We start from the raw sequence: 18,136 nt of genomic DNA, 5'->3' as shown, positions 1-18,136 counted from the left end.
AGATAGAGCGTCGGGAACGAACGCCCTTGTGCACCGCAGCGCCCCTACCTACGGACGAGAGAGAGAGAGCGCATCGGGAACGAACGCCCTTGTGCACCGCAGCGCCCCTACCTACGGACGAGAGAGAGAGAGAGCGTCGGGAACGAACGCTCTTGTACACCGCAGCGCCCCTAGCTACAGACGAGAGAGAGAGAGCGCGTCGGGAACGAACGCCCTTGTGCACCGCAGCGCCCCTACCTACGGACGAGAGAGAGAGAGCGTCGGGAAGGAGAGAGAAAGAGAAACGAACGCCCTTGTGCACCGCAGCGCCCCTACCTACGGACGAGAGAAAGAGAGAGCGTCGGGAACGAACGCCCTTGTGCACCGCAGCGCCCTACCTACGGACGAGAGAGAGAGAGAGCGCGTCGGGAAGGAGAGAGAAAGAGAAACGAACGCCCTTGTGCACCGCAGCGCCCCTACCTACGGACGAGAGAGAGAGAGAGCGTCGGGAACGAACGCCCTTGTGCACCGCAGCGCCCCTACCTACGGACGAGAGAGAGAGAGAGCGCGTCGGGAACGAACGCCCTTGTGCACCGCAGCGCCCCTACCTACGGACGAGAGAGAGAGAGAGAGCGTCGGGAACGAACGCCCTTGTGCACCGCAGCGCCCCTACCTACGGACGAGAGAGAGAGCGTCGGGAACGAACGCCCTTGTGCACCGCAGCGCCCCTACCTACGGACGAGAGAAAGAGAGAGCGTCGGGAACGAACGCCCTTGTGCACCGCAGCGCCCTACCTACGGACGAGAGAGAGAGAGAGCGCGTCGGGAACGAGAGAGAAAGAGAAACGAACGCCCTTGTGCACCGCAGCGCCCCTACCTACGGACGAGAGAGAGAGAGAGCGTCGGGAACGAACGCCCTTGTGCACCGCAGCGCCCCTACCTACGGACGAGAGAGAGAGAGAGAGCGTCGGGAACGAACGCCCTTGTGCACCGCAGCGCCCCTACCTACGGACGAGAGAAAGATAGAGCGTCGGGAACGAACGCCCTTGTGCACCGCAGCGCCCCTACCTACGGACGAGAGAGAGAGAGCGCATCGGGAACGAACGCCCTTGTGCACCGCAGCGCCCCTACCTACGGACGAGAGAGAGAGCGCATCGGGAACGAACGCCCTTGTGCACCGCAGCGCCCCTACCTACGGACGAGAGAGAGAGAGAGCGTCGGGAACGAACGCTCTTGTACACCGCAGCGCCCCTAGCTACAGACGAGAGAGAGAGAGCGCGTCGGGAACGAACGCCCTTGTGCACCGCAGCGCCCCTACCTACGGACGAGAGAGAGAGAGAGGTCGGGAACGAACGCCCTTGTGCACCGCAGCGCCCCTACCTACGGACGTGAGAGAGAGAGAGCGTCGGGAACGAACGCCCTTGTGCACCGCAGCGCCCCTACCTACGGACGAGAGAGAGCGCGCGTCGGTAATGAACGCCCTTGTGCACCGCAGCACCTCTAGCTACGGATGAGAGAGAGAGAGCGCATCGGGAACGAACGCCCTTGTGCACCGCAGCGCCCCTACCTACGGACGAGAGAGAGAGAGAGCGTCGGGAACGAACGCCCTTGTGCACCGCAGCGCCCTACGTACGGACGAGAGAGAGAGCGCGTCGGGAACGAACGCCCTTGTGCACCGCAGCGCCCCTACCTACGGACGAGAGAGAGAGCGCGCATCGGGAACGAACGCCCTTGTGCACCGCAGCGCCCCTACCTACGGACGAGAGAGAGAGCGTCGGGAACGAACGCCCTTGTGCACCGCAGCGCCCCTACCTACGGACGAGAGAGAGAGAGCGCGTCGGGAACGAACGCCCTTGTGCACCGCAGCGCCCCTACCTACGGGCGAGAGAGAGAGAGCGCGTCGGGAACGAACGCCCTTGTGCACCGCAGCGCCCCTACCTACGGACGAGAGAGAGAGAGAGCGTCGGGAACGAACGCCCTTGTGCACCGCAGCGCCCCTACCTACGGACGAGAGAGAGAGAGCGCGTCGGGAACGAACGCCCTTGTGCACCGCAGCGCCCCTACCTACGGACGAGAGAGAGAGAGCGCGTCGGGAACGAACGCCCTTGTGCACCGCAGCGCCCCTACCTACGGAAGAGAGAGAGAGCGCGTCGGGAACGAACGCCCTTGTGCACCGCAGCGCCCCTACCTACGGACGAGAGAGAGAGAGCGCGTCGGGAACGAACGCCCTTGTGCACCGTAGTGCCCCTACCTACGGACGAGAGAGAGAGAGAGCGTCGGGAACGAACGCCCTTGTGCACCGCAGCGCCCCTACCAACGACGAGAGAGAGAGAGAGCGTCGGGAACGAACGCCCTTGTGCACCGCAGCGCCCCTACCTACGGACGAGAGAGAGAGAGCGTCGGGAACGAACGCCCTTGTGCACCGCAGCGCCCCACCTACGGACGAGAGAGAGAGAGAGCGCGTCGGGAACGAGAGAGAGAGAGAAAGAGAAACGAACGCATTCGGGTAAACCAGAGCTACGGACGAGAGAGAAAAAGAGCACGCGTCGGGAACGAACGCTCTTGTGCACCGCAGCGCCCCTAGCTACGGATGAGAGAGAGAGAGCGCCTCGGGAACGAACGCTCTTGTGCACCGCAGCGCCCCTACCTAAGGACGAGAGAGAGAGAGCGTCGGGAACGAGAGACAAAGAGAAACGAACGCCCTTGTGCACCGCAGCGCCCCTCGCTACGGACGAGAGAGAGAGAGAGAGAGAGAGCGCGTCGGGAACGACAGAGAAAGAGTAGGCAGCCTACATAAAACGGCGTTGCATGTAGGCTCCCTAAGAAAGAGAGCACAGCTGCGCCTCTAGCGGGAGCGGCGAGTACTAGCGTGGCTACGACGGCGCGACGAGGGACAAGGCTAAGGAGCTTCGCCCCTAAAAATCAACTCCGTTTTCGAGCAAAACCGGACCGTACATAGTAACATTATTTCTAGCAATACTTCTTTGTCTAAGCTTTGTAAAAACTTGAACCTTGAAAAGCAAACGACCACCGCCAAGAAGATATTAAAGATTTGAGTTTAGCGTCGTTTTTGTTGCGTATTGTCGAAACGTGTTTCGCAGCTGTTGTCCCATGTACTATTAATAACAATTTTGGTTGCTCACCTGCTTCCAAGATTAAAATTAGTTAGCGCCCATCTTTTCGGTGTATGTTTCCATACATCGTTTTTTTAGCGCGCCATAATGCGGCTACCAGTGTGTCTCGCCAACTAGATCACGCAACACTCTGTTATCGCAAATGCAGCTATTGCGTCTGTTCCAAAAATGTCCACTCAAGAAAAGCCTGCAACCTTGGGGTTGCGAACAGCACTGTGAGAAGCGCGCACAAGTAGAACGCCCACTGCTGTGCTTATATGGCCGTCTTCCCGTGGCCACTTTCTGGCTCGGAAGCAGAAAGCGAAGACCACCGTGTACCCCGCTTTGTGTTTTAAAACCAGCTGCTCAAAATTAATCTGTACAACTCCGGTGCGGCGTTCCGGACGTTAAACCCCATAATTTGCTGTCGACGACCCAGTTTTTTTATCCCGCGTAATGACAACATTTAAAGAAATGGCCGAAGGAGTAAGTAGCTTGAGATTAATGTTTGCCTATCCTCCTTGGTAGAACGTAGCAATAAGGATTCGCATTACAACGTTCCAGCAGTAAACCAACCTGAGTCATCACCCACGCTGCGTGTTCCGACGTGCGATAACGGCAGGCAGCTGCCATCTAGGCACAGTCATCGGTTCTGCACTAAAGCCTCGATCATAGTTTGCATTGCCGAGAACAGTGATTACAGGTACGCATAATGAGCTAATTGCACGTGTCGATTATGTAAACCTCTCCATTTCGAAATCCTGAGATGCGCCTTCTTTTTTTTTTCCGGCCTCTCAGACACATACAACATCGTCGCATATGTACTGTCGTACGTTGCTTATTACCTCATGCACAAGAACACCCTGTTCAAATGTGAGCGTCGGCCCGCGGTGTGTGTAAAAGGATTAAGGATTATCCGTCGCAATAATTTGCTGCTATGTGTAGTGACGCGTTCAGTATGCATTAAGCCTGTGCTTTAGAACGTTTCACGATACTGTTACTAGTCTCGTGTTGGCCGGGCCGCCGCAGGCAGGTAGACCGTTACCATGCACTCGGTTGCAATTGTTTATGGCGAAACAGCAATGGAACAGAGACACGTAAAAGCTGCCGTTCTATTGTTCCCTGCGTATGGTCTAGGAATTATGTTATTGTAACCTAACTTCCTGACTGTAGCTTATCTATATGACTGTAAATAACCTGCAAAGGACTCCGTATGGTAACAGACGAGGAAAAAAACCTGACTAAAATAAATAGAGACTGAAACCCTCCCCCCCCCCCCCCCAAAAAAAATGCTGGCTATTCCGTAATTGAGGATTAGATGTAAGCATGAAATGGCTACCGGCAAAGCAGATTGGTGCCACGACGCAGGCCTGAAAGCTTACTGAGCGAAATGAACCTGTTTTGAACTGAACCTTGTTGCAAGTCTCCTCTCGCCCAAGCAACAATCCGCGGCGCGCCGAACGCTGCCAGCCTGGTCACGCAGCGTGACTCCATCTCTCGAAGGAGGCGGAGCGAAACCCGCGCCGCAGAACTCACGGACCGCTGGCGTTGAAAAGAGCACAGACAACCCTGACTCAGCGCCAAAAAATGACAATGAAGTGCATGGTGCACCGTATCTACCTCTTGAACATCAGTGTTGGAAATGACAAACTAAACATCAGCGTACTAGAAGTTACAGCGTGAGTGATGTTGTGAACGAACATTAGGACGAAATCAGAAGCAATATATTTTTTAACTTGTTTAGGCAGTAGCTAGCCTATGTAATTCGGTCCTGTACAAAGTTGGCGGCCAGGGACAGGAATTTCCACGGAGGGAAAAAAATGTAGGAGGGAGCATTACGTCACGCAGCCAGCCATGGCAAGCGAATGCTTCGTGTAGCCAGCAGTGGTGACCCAACACGTGACCTCTTGCGTCAAGATCACGAAGAATCGAGATTTGCCAAGAAGTTTGGTTACCGGTAGTTTAATTCGGAGCGCGCTCGGCCGGCAGCTGCTCACATGCAGAAAGAAAAAAAGATTTTTCCTTGTTTCGTTTTTTTTTTTTTGCTTGGTTTTGGTTTTGTTTGTTTCAAGAGTTTCAAATCGTTTCGAATAGGTATTGAAAAAGAAAAGCAACCGGAAGTACTAAAAACTACCGCGCGGTCTGACGTATCCTCCGTGCTCTGACGTTTTCATCACGTGTTGGGCCACCACAGTCGCCGACAATCGCATTTCGGTATGCTCCCTCCTATATTTTTCTTACTCCATGGCATTTTCTTAAGTTTTGGCTGGCTGCCAGGATGATCTCGTTTTGCTCTCGCAACGATACCCGGATGTTCTCGTTTCGTTCTCGTCTTGAGTGCCCGGATAACGGCTCTGGATTTTGGCTCAAGACTCTTGAAGGTCGCCGACAATGGGAGCTAAAAGCGTTTCATGCTTAACAGCAAAGTGCGGCTATCGGAAGGACAAAAGTCTTCATTAAAATTATCAACAAAGCATGCACGTGTACAACGTACTGTTGGGCTTCGTGGATCGCAAATCGCGCCACAAAAGGACCCACTGTTACGACGTATCAATATAGGCGCTCTAATTGGCACCCCGTGATCACCTTGAGGCCTCCTTGCTGGTCATTGGTGTCCTCTGGCGGCGTTTACGAGCTAGTGTTCTTTGTTATCCACCGGATGGACGGCAAGTGATTAAACTGCCTAATTTATAGGCCCAGCCATAAAGCAAGCATTTAACCTTTTCTTACGCTTACGCTAAAAGAACTGTAATGTAATTGAAAGATTGATTAAGAAATCGGAAATCAGAATCAAATGTTTTTGCTTTATATAAAGTTAATACACAATGCAATATACAGGAGGAGGTCCCGCAGTCGAAAACGGAATCGAGAACTCCTGTACATGATATACACGAAAAGAAACGTAAACTTCGTTATAGCAACGACAGTAAAAAAAAATGAGTATAACAAGAAATTAAAAAGGAAGCAATTATGAAAGCATACTCGGACACGATTTACAACCTTTGTAGAACAAGATTATTCAGCAACATATAGAAATATGAATAAATCGAACTAAAAAGTGGCATGTTTTTACAATTTCACACTTGATTAATAAACAGAATATAATAAACTATAGCATTTACCAACGACAATGCAAATACACAGATTATGTAGTATATGCAAAAAATGTTATGGAGGACTAGATTGCGCAAAAGGGAGCTTTCTAAATTCTGTAATAAATGAGTGTAGTGTCATTATTTTAAAACAAATGGTTTTAAATGCTTTCCATGATAAAAACGCACTGAAACGAACAGTTTGCTGACCATAGTTAGTTCGGACTTTGGTTAAGATGAGGTTCTTGCTAGGAGCAACTCTTGCGCTGTTAGTGTTGTCTAGTGAAGAACACAGAATGAAAGAAAAGGGAAATTGACTGTTGATATGGTGAAATAACCACATACCTAGAATATACAAGATAGAAGTAAACAGCGCAACTTTGACGTTGGCCCACACAAGCGCTGAGTTGGTGGGTCTGCTTAAAAGTTGCGCTGTTTACTACCATCATGTAGTACTGATGCGATGTAAAGACAATACATTTAGTTTTAGTGAGATTAAATTCTGGTGTGGTGAATTTACAGCAGTGCGAAATATTGAGAAAGTCCGCAGTAAGTTTATTTACTAGGCAGTTAATGCTTTTATCAGACTTAAATTATGTACTATGGTTATTATACAGCAAGCAGTTACAATGCCCGATAAAATTAGGTAGATCGTTAATATAAATCAACAACGAAAATGCACCCAAAATGGACACTTGTGGTACCCCTATATGAGTCGTTCTCTTCTTTTTTTCTTGTAACAACATATATTTACAACGTAGTATCTCTGCGAAAGCTTAACAGATACGCACTAGGTATATTAATGCACAAATTCGTCAAAGGAAAGCTTCATCATAAACTTTTTCTTCTTCTTTGTGGGGTTTTACGTGCCAAAACCAGTTCTGATTGTGAGGCACGTTGTTGTGGAGGGCTCCGGATTAATTTTGACCACCTGGGGTTCTTTAACGTGCACTACAACGCAAGCAGACGGGCGTTTTTGCATTTCTCCTCCATCGAAATGCGGCCGCCGCGGCCGGGATTTGCACCCGCGATCTCGTGCTCAGCAGCGCAACGCCTTAGCTGACTAAGCCACCGCGGCGGGTATGATCACAAACTGAATGAACAAACAGGTTTTCCATTTCAGGTAACCGTCATTTGATGCCACCGTATTTTCCGCTAAACTTTCTGCTATTTATTTCTGGAATTCGTTACCATATAAGCTTAAAGAATTCCCACTATTAACATGTTTAAACACAGCCGGCGTACTTTTAATGAACTTGCGTATGTAATTATCTACTGATTAACTAGCATTGAGGCGTTGTTTCTTTAAATTTTGACCAGAGCCACCGAACTGAATAAGTAATTGAATTAGATGTTATAGGAAGTGCCCCATTCATTTTTTTAATTCACCCACCTCGTCCTGCACACACAGTGTACAAGTAACGTATTATATGTGCTTGAAAATGTATTCTGAACGAATTACTTCAACGTTTGTGATTGTGGGGTGCCAGAGAGGTAAACACAGTTGTGAGATTTGCTTACCCCAACAGTAGCCAAGCGGAGTATAATGACGTCATGCGATTTTGCAGAATATGCGCATGACCCATTAGGGCGCAGCTCTACGCCTGTTTGCATCCGCAGTAAACGTGGTTAATCACTCGACCGCCGACTTGCTCATATGGAGGCAGGGAAGCGCATTCGTCTGTCTTGCAGTTCCCAGTAATAGTGGTTTCGCTATAGTGGATCAGTGAATGGCGGAGCAAGACGCAGCTCAGTGCCGACATATCGAGCCGCACACAAATACGCCTCAAACTAGATGGTGCGATTCGTCGATCGTGAGCCATGTTACAGCCACCAGGGACTGAATAGACGATCCGTCCTACGTGACTGCAGCTTCAGCTATTTCGATCAATGTATTCGAGAGGCTGACACGCGCTTGCCTCAAACATGGCGAATGCTCTTGTGTATACACGAGCACGTGGCAAGACTGGATGAGCCCCGATGACACGTGATAACCTTCCACGTGTATGAGATTCCTCGCGATATCACACCTTTCGTTACACTTTCTGAAATGAAAATGAAGGTTGTCAACAATAAAAGGGGACACACTTGATTTTTTCGTAAAAAAAATGAGGATGTCAATCGCTGTAGGAATCGGCTTAAGCGAAGCTTTCATTTGTGCGTCTGATTCTTGCTTAACGACCATTTGCAAGTATATAGATATAGCACACGACCAATTTGGACGCATTTTCAGCGACAGACAACATGAACTCTTGGAACTCAAACATCCCACGCATAATGAAGAAGGAATGACAATGATGCAACGACAACGGCATAATGACGACGATAGATGAAGACGACAGAGTCATGTCGACGATGAAATGACGACGACGGCGTGGCGACAGTGCCATAACTGCGATAGAATAACTATGACGGAACTGCCTGACTTGAGGCATATTGGTGATATTATGACGTCATGTGGCAGCGCACTTCGATACAAGGACAGTGAACAAACACGAGCGCTCGTTCACTGTTCCTTGTGTCGAAGTGCGCTGCCGTTTATTACAGCAAGACTGCATGACGACGACAGCGTGATATTAAGGAGAATAACTTGTTCTTGGGCGAGTTGGTACATATTAGCGAACATTGTTTAACTGCGCGAACAGTGACGGCACGGAACAAGGACGGGCGCAGACTTGCAACTAATGTTTATTCCACAAAGACCACAATATTGTCCCTGCTTTCTTATATGGTACGCCTCGAGTAGCTCTCTCGCTCGGCTATCTCGGTAGCGACACAAAATCTTTACTTTTTTCGTGATCGGCTTACACAACTTAACATTAGTTGCAAGGCTGCGCCCGTCCTTGTTCCATGCTGTCTCTGTGCATAGCCTCCTATATTTTTTATGCCGTAAACCAGACAGAGAAGGAAGGAGAAAGCACACCACGAACGCGTTGAGCGCTCCTGCTGTATTCTCGCCCTTCGATTTTGTCGCTCTAGCGTTAATGGGGTCTCGGACTAGGGATCCCACCCAGTATGCAGGGCCCCACAATGGGGCCCATACCTCGCTTTACACTCAATAAATGTTTTTTACTACTACTACTACTACTAGTGCTCAATTTTCGTCAGTATGATGATGACTGCACGATTACGATGTATGAGTGATGACGACGAAACGACGACGGAGGCGTGATAACGACGAAATAACAGTACAGTGACGACCACAAAGACAGCCGAAAGAGGGCGACGGCATGACAACGAAGGAAAAATGGTCACATTAAAATTAATGCGATGAAATGACGGCTGAGGCGTGTTTGTTTTGGAATTCACATCCGGGCGTACGTATATCGCTTCCCGCCCCGGGCCGCCTTGGTTTGGTGTATATCCCGTTCTGGTTTGTTCCCTACTTGCCAGTCATGGAAGGCGTGCCGGATAGGGACAAACTAAGCAGCATACGACAGCCACCAGACACACCGAACCCGGGAGAGTAAGTAAAGAAGTTCCGGTTTAAAAAACGAGTCAGCTGATCTTGAGCACTGCATCCATAGCTGCCAATAACAAGAGCTTGGTGGCGCAACCCACCACCCCGTTTCAAAGGGGACGCTCATAGCATCCATCCATCCATCCTGCTACCACCAAGAAAAAAAAAATATACAACTTGAAATTTGAGCACGAGTCCTCATTCACACAAATGAAATACATGAATGCAGCGAATGTAGCGAAAAAAATGCCTGCACATTGTATTCTCAACTATTGAAACCACCACCATGGGCAGCTAACAGGCCACCCAGCCAAAGTTATGTACCGGCGCAGTTCTGATTGATGCAGATTGAGAGGCCGAGGTGTCCGGAGGGAGACCTGGATCGTAAATGTGCATATTAGTGCGCCTTGAAGCATGACAGGCTTACTTGTCGATGCGTCGCAGCTGCTTGGAGAGCTCGCTCTGCTCGTTGATGAGCTGCATCTGCTGCGTGGAGATGTGCTCCAGCTGGGACTGGAGCTGCGGCACGGCTCCCACGTTGGGCGGCAGGTCTCTCGACGCCTGCAGCCGAGCCTTGAGCTCCTCCTGCTGGCGGCCCAGCAGTCGCAGCTGCTCGCAGATGCCTTCGAGGCGTTCCTGCGCCACACACCATAAGTGCACACGGCTCAAATGCTTTGTCACATTTTTGCAAACTTGTTTTTTTCGTTGCCATTTGCAGTGTTATCATTTTGCCCTGTCATGCATAGCATTTCACCTGAACTTACCGGCTCTTCATTTTTTGGCATATGTAAAAGACCTCGGAATCCACGAAAACATACTGGCAAGCCTCAGATCATCCCGAATAATGTATTGCAGCAGCGTCTATGCACACCATCTTCAGTTTTATTTGCCAAGAAGTAGAACCTGCGAGTAAAATATCGTGAGCTTTTGGCATTTGCTACAGCTCGCCTGATATGCTGCTACAGCAGGCTGAACTGCGAGTAGCAGCAGAGCAGACAACCGAATCAGCCGGATAGAGTGTCGAAACGTCGCGATGCTGTGCTTCCACGTGACCATATGGTACTTGATGACGTCATGGCGAAAACAGGAAACAGACGCCGAGCAAGGTGATCTTTTTTTTTTCTTAACTGAGGTATCGGCCCCACATGGGAGCCTTTCTCACAAAATTAATTTGTGAACAAAGCTCCCATGGGGGGCCGACACATCAGTTAAGGGAAAAAATATTCACCTTGGTCGGCGTCTGTTTTCGCCATCATTCCTCCCGACCTGACGAGATTCTCGACTTGAGGATGTCATGACACGTGCCCCTCCTGGGAAGCAGAAACAAATTTTCTTCGCAAAAATTCCGCAGCGATTTAGCGGTAAATTCGAGACAAATACCTTAGCCCTACATTACACCTCTTTGAAGTCCCGGGCCCATGGTGCAAACCGCGTTCACCACATTAAAAAAATACGTAGAATCTTCCCAATGAATCAATCTGAATGATGCGTAAGCTTTACGTAGTAACACTCAGCACTGCTGGCAATTCTAACACTGCTCAGCGGCTGCGGTCCTCTTGGCGCCATTACGGTAAATGCCACAGCGCTGCGGCGACATGAACTGCTGTGGTGCAGCATGAGTCAAGCAAACCACTGCAGGTGGCGGCACCAGGTGCGCTTCCCATCCGAAGACACGGCTGTTCCACAGTAGGTGTGCCTAGTGCGTGCATCGTCTTCCACAGCTGGCTCCGCTGATCATACCAGCAATCCCATACTGCCCCTCGCGCTCTTGCCCGCGCGTTCGTCATCGTCTTCTTCCGCAGCTGGCGAAAAGAGTGGAACGCGATAGCATTCAAAGATCCTTGACTGGTTCTCAAGCTTCCCGGCAACTGCAGTTTGTGTAACCGTAATGTTTATCGGGAAACGCTGGCGGTGAACGCTTTGCACGAAGGCGTGCTTTCTGGTAGAAACACAGCCTCTTGCGTGTGCCGATCTTCGGTTATTAAGGCGAAAGCGTTATATGTCTCATAGTTCAGTCGACCTTCAACATCCTTGAGCGAAGACCGTGTCGTCGAAACGAAATCATACACTTACTACACCGACCCAGCATCGTGTCTTACCTGTATGCAAACGCTCACCCAACATTTGCGATGGTGTGCGGGTAACCGTCGTCATCGTCTTCTATGAGTAAGCAAGCAACGCTCACGCAACAATTTTGATGGTGCGCGGGTCACCATCGTCGCCGTGGTAATTAAGATAGTTAATTAAGCCATTAGAACCCATGAACTTCGGTGGGAGTCGGACCCTCGAGCTTATGTGGGTGCCGAACCCACCAGCTTTGGCATTAAGGCGAAATTAATTAGGACCCTCGTACCCACGGCCTTTGGTGGGAGTCGAACGCACAACCTTCTGTGTTAATTAAGGTAATGTTCATTAAGGCACAGGTAATTAAGATAGCGCCCATTTAGGCACTCAAACTTTCCATCTTTGGTCGGAAAAAAACAAGTATTAAGTAACATTGCATTTGAATAAGAATGCCCAGTAATTTAATGAATGTCTCTTGAGCGCACAGGCTATCGCCTTCCCCCTCTTTGGCGTATACTAAAGACTTTGAATTTTTTGTTTCGTAGTTTTAATATTTCGTTTGAGAAGGTTTAATATAAAGGCATGCGCTGCCGGTTTTTGTTTCATGACTTTTGTTTATGGCCTGTCATTCTCAAAATTCGGAGGATTAACTTTTTAAAGAATGTAAGACAAAGTGTGAGCAACTTTGGTGGTAAAGCACTGGCTGCTGGCTCCATGTTGAAACCGGTGGTCTTACGCGAAGGACGGTCGGACGGACAGTTTTCTCGTTGGGTAACCATAGAAATGCGTACGCATTTAAATGTTGACGAGAAGCTACAGGCGTCCTGCCTTTACGAGGAGCGAAGTGCAATTGGCGGTGGTCCGGAACAACAACCTTCAGTGGTACACTATGTGTCTGTATATTTCTAATACATATATTTAATAACAGCACACGCAACAACCGGTCCCACAGCAGAACAGATCCGATCGAGCAGGACGTCTTCTTCGTCGTCTTCGTCTCTGCCCACCGAATCCTCCGCGGCGCGCAAAATAAAGCGCGAGCAAACTGGAACTGCACAACACACGGAAATGTGCTGAATTGACGTGTCATTATTCACCCCCCACCCCCTCTTGAATAGCGTCGGCTCGATGCTTTCGAAGTAGGGAAGGTATAGGTGGTCAGCATGCGTAATATAGCTTCATCCTAGCCACGTGGGCGATGTCCGGTTGTGGTGTACACTTCGCGTGGTGCTCTCTGAAACAACCTTGTAGTTGACGTCATTGAAGCGTTGAAGAACCTGGTAAGGCCCGAAATGACGCCGGAGAAGATTCTCCGACCTCCCGCGCTTGCGGACGGGACTCCAGATCCATACTTTGTCTCCGGGGTGGTAGGTAACTTCTCCGTGGCGGAGATTGTACCTGTGAGCATCGTAATGTTGCTGAGAGCGAATGCGCAGGCGAGCTAGCTGACGAGCTTCTTCGGCACACTGAGCATGTTGGGCAGCATTAACTGTGGTAGATGCGAAGGCGTCGGGCAGAAGCATTACGTCTAACATTGTCGTAACCTCGCGACCGTGAAGCAAGCGAAAAGGAGTAAATCCTGTGGTTTCTTGATCGGCGGTATTACAGGCGAACGTTACGAAAGGAAGGACGCTGCCCCAGTTCTTGTGATCCAAGTCGACATACATTGAAAGCATGTCAGCGATGGTCTTGTTGAGCCATTCGGTTAGGCCGTTCGTCTGTGGATGATAAGCAGTGGCCCGACGATGAACAGTGCCGCTGAGGGTCATCACTTCTTCCAGGAGTTGGGCTGTGAAAGCGGTACCTCTGTCGGTAATAACCACTGCTGGTGCACCACGGCGGAGGGCTATAGCATGAATGAAGAAGCTGGCGACGTCGTTAGCAGTAGCTCGTTGAAGTGTTCTTGTTTCACAGTAACGAGTGAGATAATCTGTCGCAACTATTATCCATCGGTTGCCAGCCGAAGATTTAGGAAATAGTCCAAGCAAGTCTATTCCGACTTGTTGAAAGGGTGCCCGAGGTGGTTCGACAGGTTGTAACAAGCCAGCTGGTTTTATGGGTGGTGTCTTGCGCCGCTGGCAGTCTCGGCAAGTCTTCACGTAGTGCTTAACGGTACGAGACAGTTTAGGGCCAGTAGTACGTGTGGCGGATACGTGCGAGAGTGCGCGTGAACCCCAAATGGCCAGAAGACGGTTCTTCATGACAAGCATGCAGGCTCTCTTCTCGCATCGCAGATGGCACCAGAAGATCGGCTTGAGAGCTGGAGTCAAAGCTTTGCTTGTACAAGACGTTGTTGCGGAGAAAAACCGACGAAATTATGCGTACGTGGTGGCTGCGTAAGTTGGCCTTCAAGGTAGTCGATGAGCGGGCGAAGCTCCAGGTCATCACGCTGTTGTTGAGCCAAGTCAGACGCTGTAACGGCGCACAGGAAACTGCCGTCTTCAGTTAGCTCAGGAGAAGTCCTTTTTACAGGAGCGCGGGACAGACAGTCGTCATCTGTGTGCTTGCGTCCCGTCCCGACTTATAAACAACCGTAACCCCGAACTCCTGAAGGCGAAGACTCCATCGGGCAAAGTGTGGTTTGTATATAAAAAAAAACACACATTCTGAACTCTCCCAACGTTTCGGCTGGTGGGTCAGCCTTCGTCAGAGAGCAAGGCATAATTAAAAAGCAAGCCATAATTTGCTAATATAATATTAACAGCGTGGCGAAATAAGCATGAAATTAAAAAGCAAGGCACAATTATTGTATCTTGCTTTTTGATTTCATGCTTATTTCGCCACGCTGTTAATATTATATTTGCAGTTTATTTCTTCTTCTTTCGGGTTTCTCGTGTTGTGCCCTTTTCTTTGTCTGGCACGACCAGGTCTTGGTGTCTTTCCTTTCTCTCTCTCTCTCTCTCTCTCTTTTGCATGTTCAGCTTAATATGACAGGCGTGTCCGTCAATCATGTATGTCAAACACGCTTAACAGCGACCTTGTCAATGAAATGTCCACTGCCGCTGTTGACGGCAATGCGCCGTGCATCGTCGTCGCGATCATGTAAAAGCGTGTGTAATGGGGACCGTATCAAGCACCTGTCCACTGCCAATAATGACAAGCATGCGTTGTGAAGAACCCCGTTACCAACAAGTAATCGCTCTGGCCATCAGCTTTCTCCCTCGGGTTTTTTTTTTCTCTCTATCTCTCCTTTCTCACTTTTTCGGCGTCTTCTTTCTCTACCTGGAGATATAAAAAGAATTTTGCGAGCATTTCCGGTATCCCTTGAAAAAGATCGGTCCACCGACCGAAACTGTTGGGTAAATAAACCTAAGATAACCGCTGAAGTTGTGCTTCTGATTTTCCTAAGCGACCAATATATATATATATATATATATATATATATATATATATATATATTGGTCGCCTTCCTACACCTCACACATATACACTTTTTTCCACTTTCACACTCCGAATGCTAATGCTATAAAAGAGCTATTTACCTGACAGCAATTTTTCCAGGGTTTCAATGTCAAGGACTTTTGAATTCACGCCAAATAAAAAAAAACATGTCATGTGAGTAGTGCTTCAAAGGGGTTTGACAAGTCAGTTCTGCAGTTGACGATTGAGAGCTGAACTAGTGTGGCTCGTGAAGAACAGCACGAAAAGAGAAGTACGGCTATGCAGAGTTGCGCGCAACAAAAAGTACGCTCACTGCAGCAGTGCTGCGGTGTTCTAGCGGAAAGACCTACATAGGCTAGACTGGCCATCGCATAAATGTCACGCTTCGGGAACGTGCACTCAAAGTTAGAAATGAAACAGAGTCGTGTTTCGCGGTGCATTGTCATATGTGTCGATGTACTACTTTGTTTGATAAGACTGATATATCGTATCGACATTAGGCCCAACTCACGGGAGAGATCATGAAAACTTTATTTCTTTGAAATGCACAGAGCGGTCTTACGCACAGGACCTTTGAAGACGTCGTTTTCCCTGGAGGGCCCGCGGCAATTAGGAAGAGAGCGCAACGACTGCTGATAGCCTTCCTGCGAGACACGGGGCTCATCGACACCTGGTGACACACCCCTTTTCTCAACTCAAAGGAGGATCAGGCCGAACAATTGCCGGCTATGTATGCCAGGCTAACCCCGCCTGCTTCAACATCATCGCCACCACCACCACAGATTGTGTCAGTCAAGCATAAATCACCCAATACCGGTGTCACACTCTGATCGCGATCGGGCCCCATCCGGATTGAGCTTCATCCAGATCGAGTGTTGCTACACGGTCATTTGCGATCGCATTCTGCTGGGATTAGGACAATCGGGATCCGTGAATCGCGATCAGGCCTCTTTTTCGCGATCGCAGGCTGATGTCGGCGCCCTCTAGCGTAGTATTCTGAAAACGCTAAAAACAAAAAGTGATGGCAGCTCTATAGAAAACCTTTTATCAGCAATAGCAAGCTTTAAAATTAGAATATTGTCCAAATTTAACTATAATTTGGAAATATAAATATGTAGCCCAAGGCATTATGCAGTTCTGAGAATTTCCAACAATCAGCAGACGAGAATAACTCCATCCCGATCACTGGGACGTGTAGCAGCGACAATGGTTCATCGCGATCACGAAATCTGATCCGGATCGGCCCCGATCACGATCACAAGTGTACCTGTGAGATCAGTATTATCGCCAGGAGAAGTGACGTATATCCGGGAATGTTCAGGTTTCCACTAGCCAGCTTCGCATCGAGTTAAGTGGTCGCACCTACGTCGCTCTTGTTATAAAGCGCATGTTAGGTGCCTCATATCTAAGATTATTTACTGTTGTTTTTCCTGCTTCCCTAAGTTTGCTTCCGAAATAAACCTTTGTTCCCGTTGCCTTCTTTCTCGTCCTTGTCTTCACATGATGCAATGCGAAGGAAGCTACATGAAATGAAAAATTCACCCTGGCGTAGCAACAAAGGAAACTCAAACCGGTTTCGCAGAAAGAAGGCTCCGCGGTTGAAGAGAAATTTGTTCTGATCCGGGAATCGATCCTGGGATGTTGGTGCCCCTCGATGGATCTGCGTAGCGGACTACCCGAAATGACCAGCCATGTTCTGTGCTCCTATGGTTAGCTGAGACGGCTGAGTGAGCACACCGGAAGGGTCTTTGGTCCGGTCCCCAGATCCGGAAAACCCCTCATTGTTTAGCTTCACGCTGCAGCGATGTGGATGAGAATCTTTCCTTGCAAGCAGGCTTGCATTTGTCAACGCATTGCTAGAAGCATGGCTGCGTTCCAGCCTGCACCGCAATTAGTCACTTAGCATTAGGCGACAAAAACTAGGGAAATTGCCTTTTACCATTATAACGTAGCTTGACAGGTAGGTAAGCTGTACATCAATAGCGTTAATAAACGGCGAACGCAAAACGGGCTATTTGCTTAGGCATACACAGAATTTTGAAAAATCGCCTGTGGCTGATAGCATAATTTTAGTCCTCGAGTGCTCAGAGAGCCGGAAATTACTCGCACGAGAAAGCAAAATGCCTATTCGAATATAGTTAGCAAAAATTCAATAATTGCCTTTATGTTATTTACTTGACCGCAGATATTGCAATTTACGAAATTTAGTCGGTGTATTAGCAAAGGTGTATCCAATTGAAACGAGTTTGCAGGATGACACCCGTTTCTACGACTCTGTCTAAAAGTGTGCGACGGCATACATGGGAATACGAGTAGTGTGCACCGATTCGAGCAATCCAGCTCCAGGACTACAATTACACTATCTGCCATAGGCAATTTTTAAAAATTATGTAGGTTCTAAAAGACGTATATTGACGGTGTTCGATTGATGCCATTCCAGCTTTTCTGTTTTTGGTGCCTCCGTCACCTGTAAATAGAATGCACGCTATGAAAGAACAGTGAAGCCACGAATGGCGCAGCTTGCCTGTCTTTTCTTCTTCTCCTCCTCGATGTGGGCCTTCTCCAGGGGCGGCTCGAGCCGGGCGCGCTTGCTGGCCGGCGGCTCGTCCTCGAACTTGGCCCCGTAGCACTGGCTCCTGCAAGGGTCGTCCGCACTGCCAAGCCTGGTTAACGCCGCCCGCTGCACCCGCACGCGCGCATTTGGATTTACAGAGAAAAAAAGGTGTCAAAGCGAGAAGGACCGAGATGACAGAACCCTCGATTAGAAATCCTGCCTGCAGAGAACGCAACCCTGCTACAACAAATATTCCATTCTAATAGGGGTCTTGCACATCGTACCATTTCAAATGAGAAGTGCACAGAACCACAATGCAGGGCAAAGTTGGAAAGAAAACGTCTCGGATTCACCAGAAAAAAATAAAAGTAGGTTTGGGCTGGCAATTGTAAGTATTTCCTTTGATCCTTTGAAACGGTATGGTGATGCTTGCTTCTGGTTTTATGTTTAGTGTAGGCAACTCGCGGTTCATAAACGTAGCAAAATGTGAAATG

General features: G+C 49.1%; 1 protein-coding gene across 1 annotated transcript in view; it reads right to left on the bottom strand.

Annotated features, from left to right (window-relative positions):
• Window positions 1-18,136, bottom strand: part of LOC119456565 (NGFI-A-binding protein homolog) — a 624,616-nt gene that overhangs the window by 50,676 nt on the left and 555,804 nt on the right. The window contains exons 13-14 of the mRNA XM_037718396.2: window positions 17,613-17,742; window positions 10,071-10,279 (exon numbers count right to left, since the gene is read on the bottom strand). Of these exons, the coding sequence (XP_037574324.2) occupies window positions 10,071-10,279; window positions 17,613-17,742 (339 nt within the window). The remainder of the gene's footprint in view (window positions 1-10,070; window positions 10,280-17,612; window positions 17,743-18,136) is intronic.

Source organism: Dermacentor silvarum, chromosome 6 (assembly GCF_013339745.2).
Source record: "Dermacentor silvarum isolate Dsil-2018 chromosome 6, BIME_Dsil_1.4, whole genome shotgun sequence".
In the NCBI taxonomy this organism is placed as follows: domain Eukaryota; kingdom Metazoa; phylum Arthropoda; class Arachnida; order Ixodida; family Ixodidae; genus Dermacentor; species Dermacentor silvarum.
This window is presented reverse-complemented; position numbering and strand designations above follow the sequence as displayed.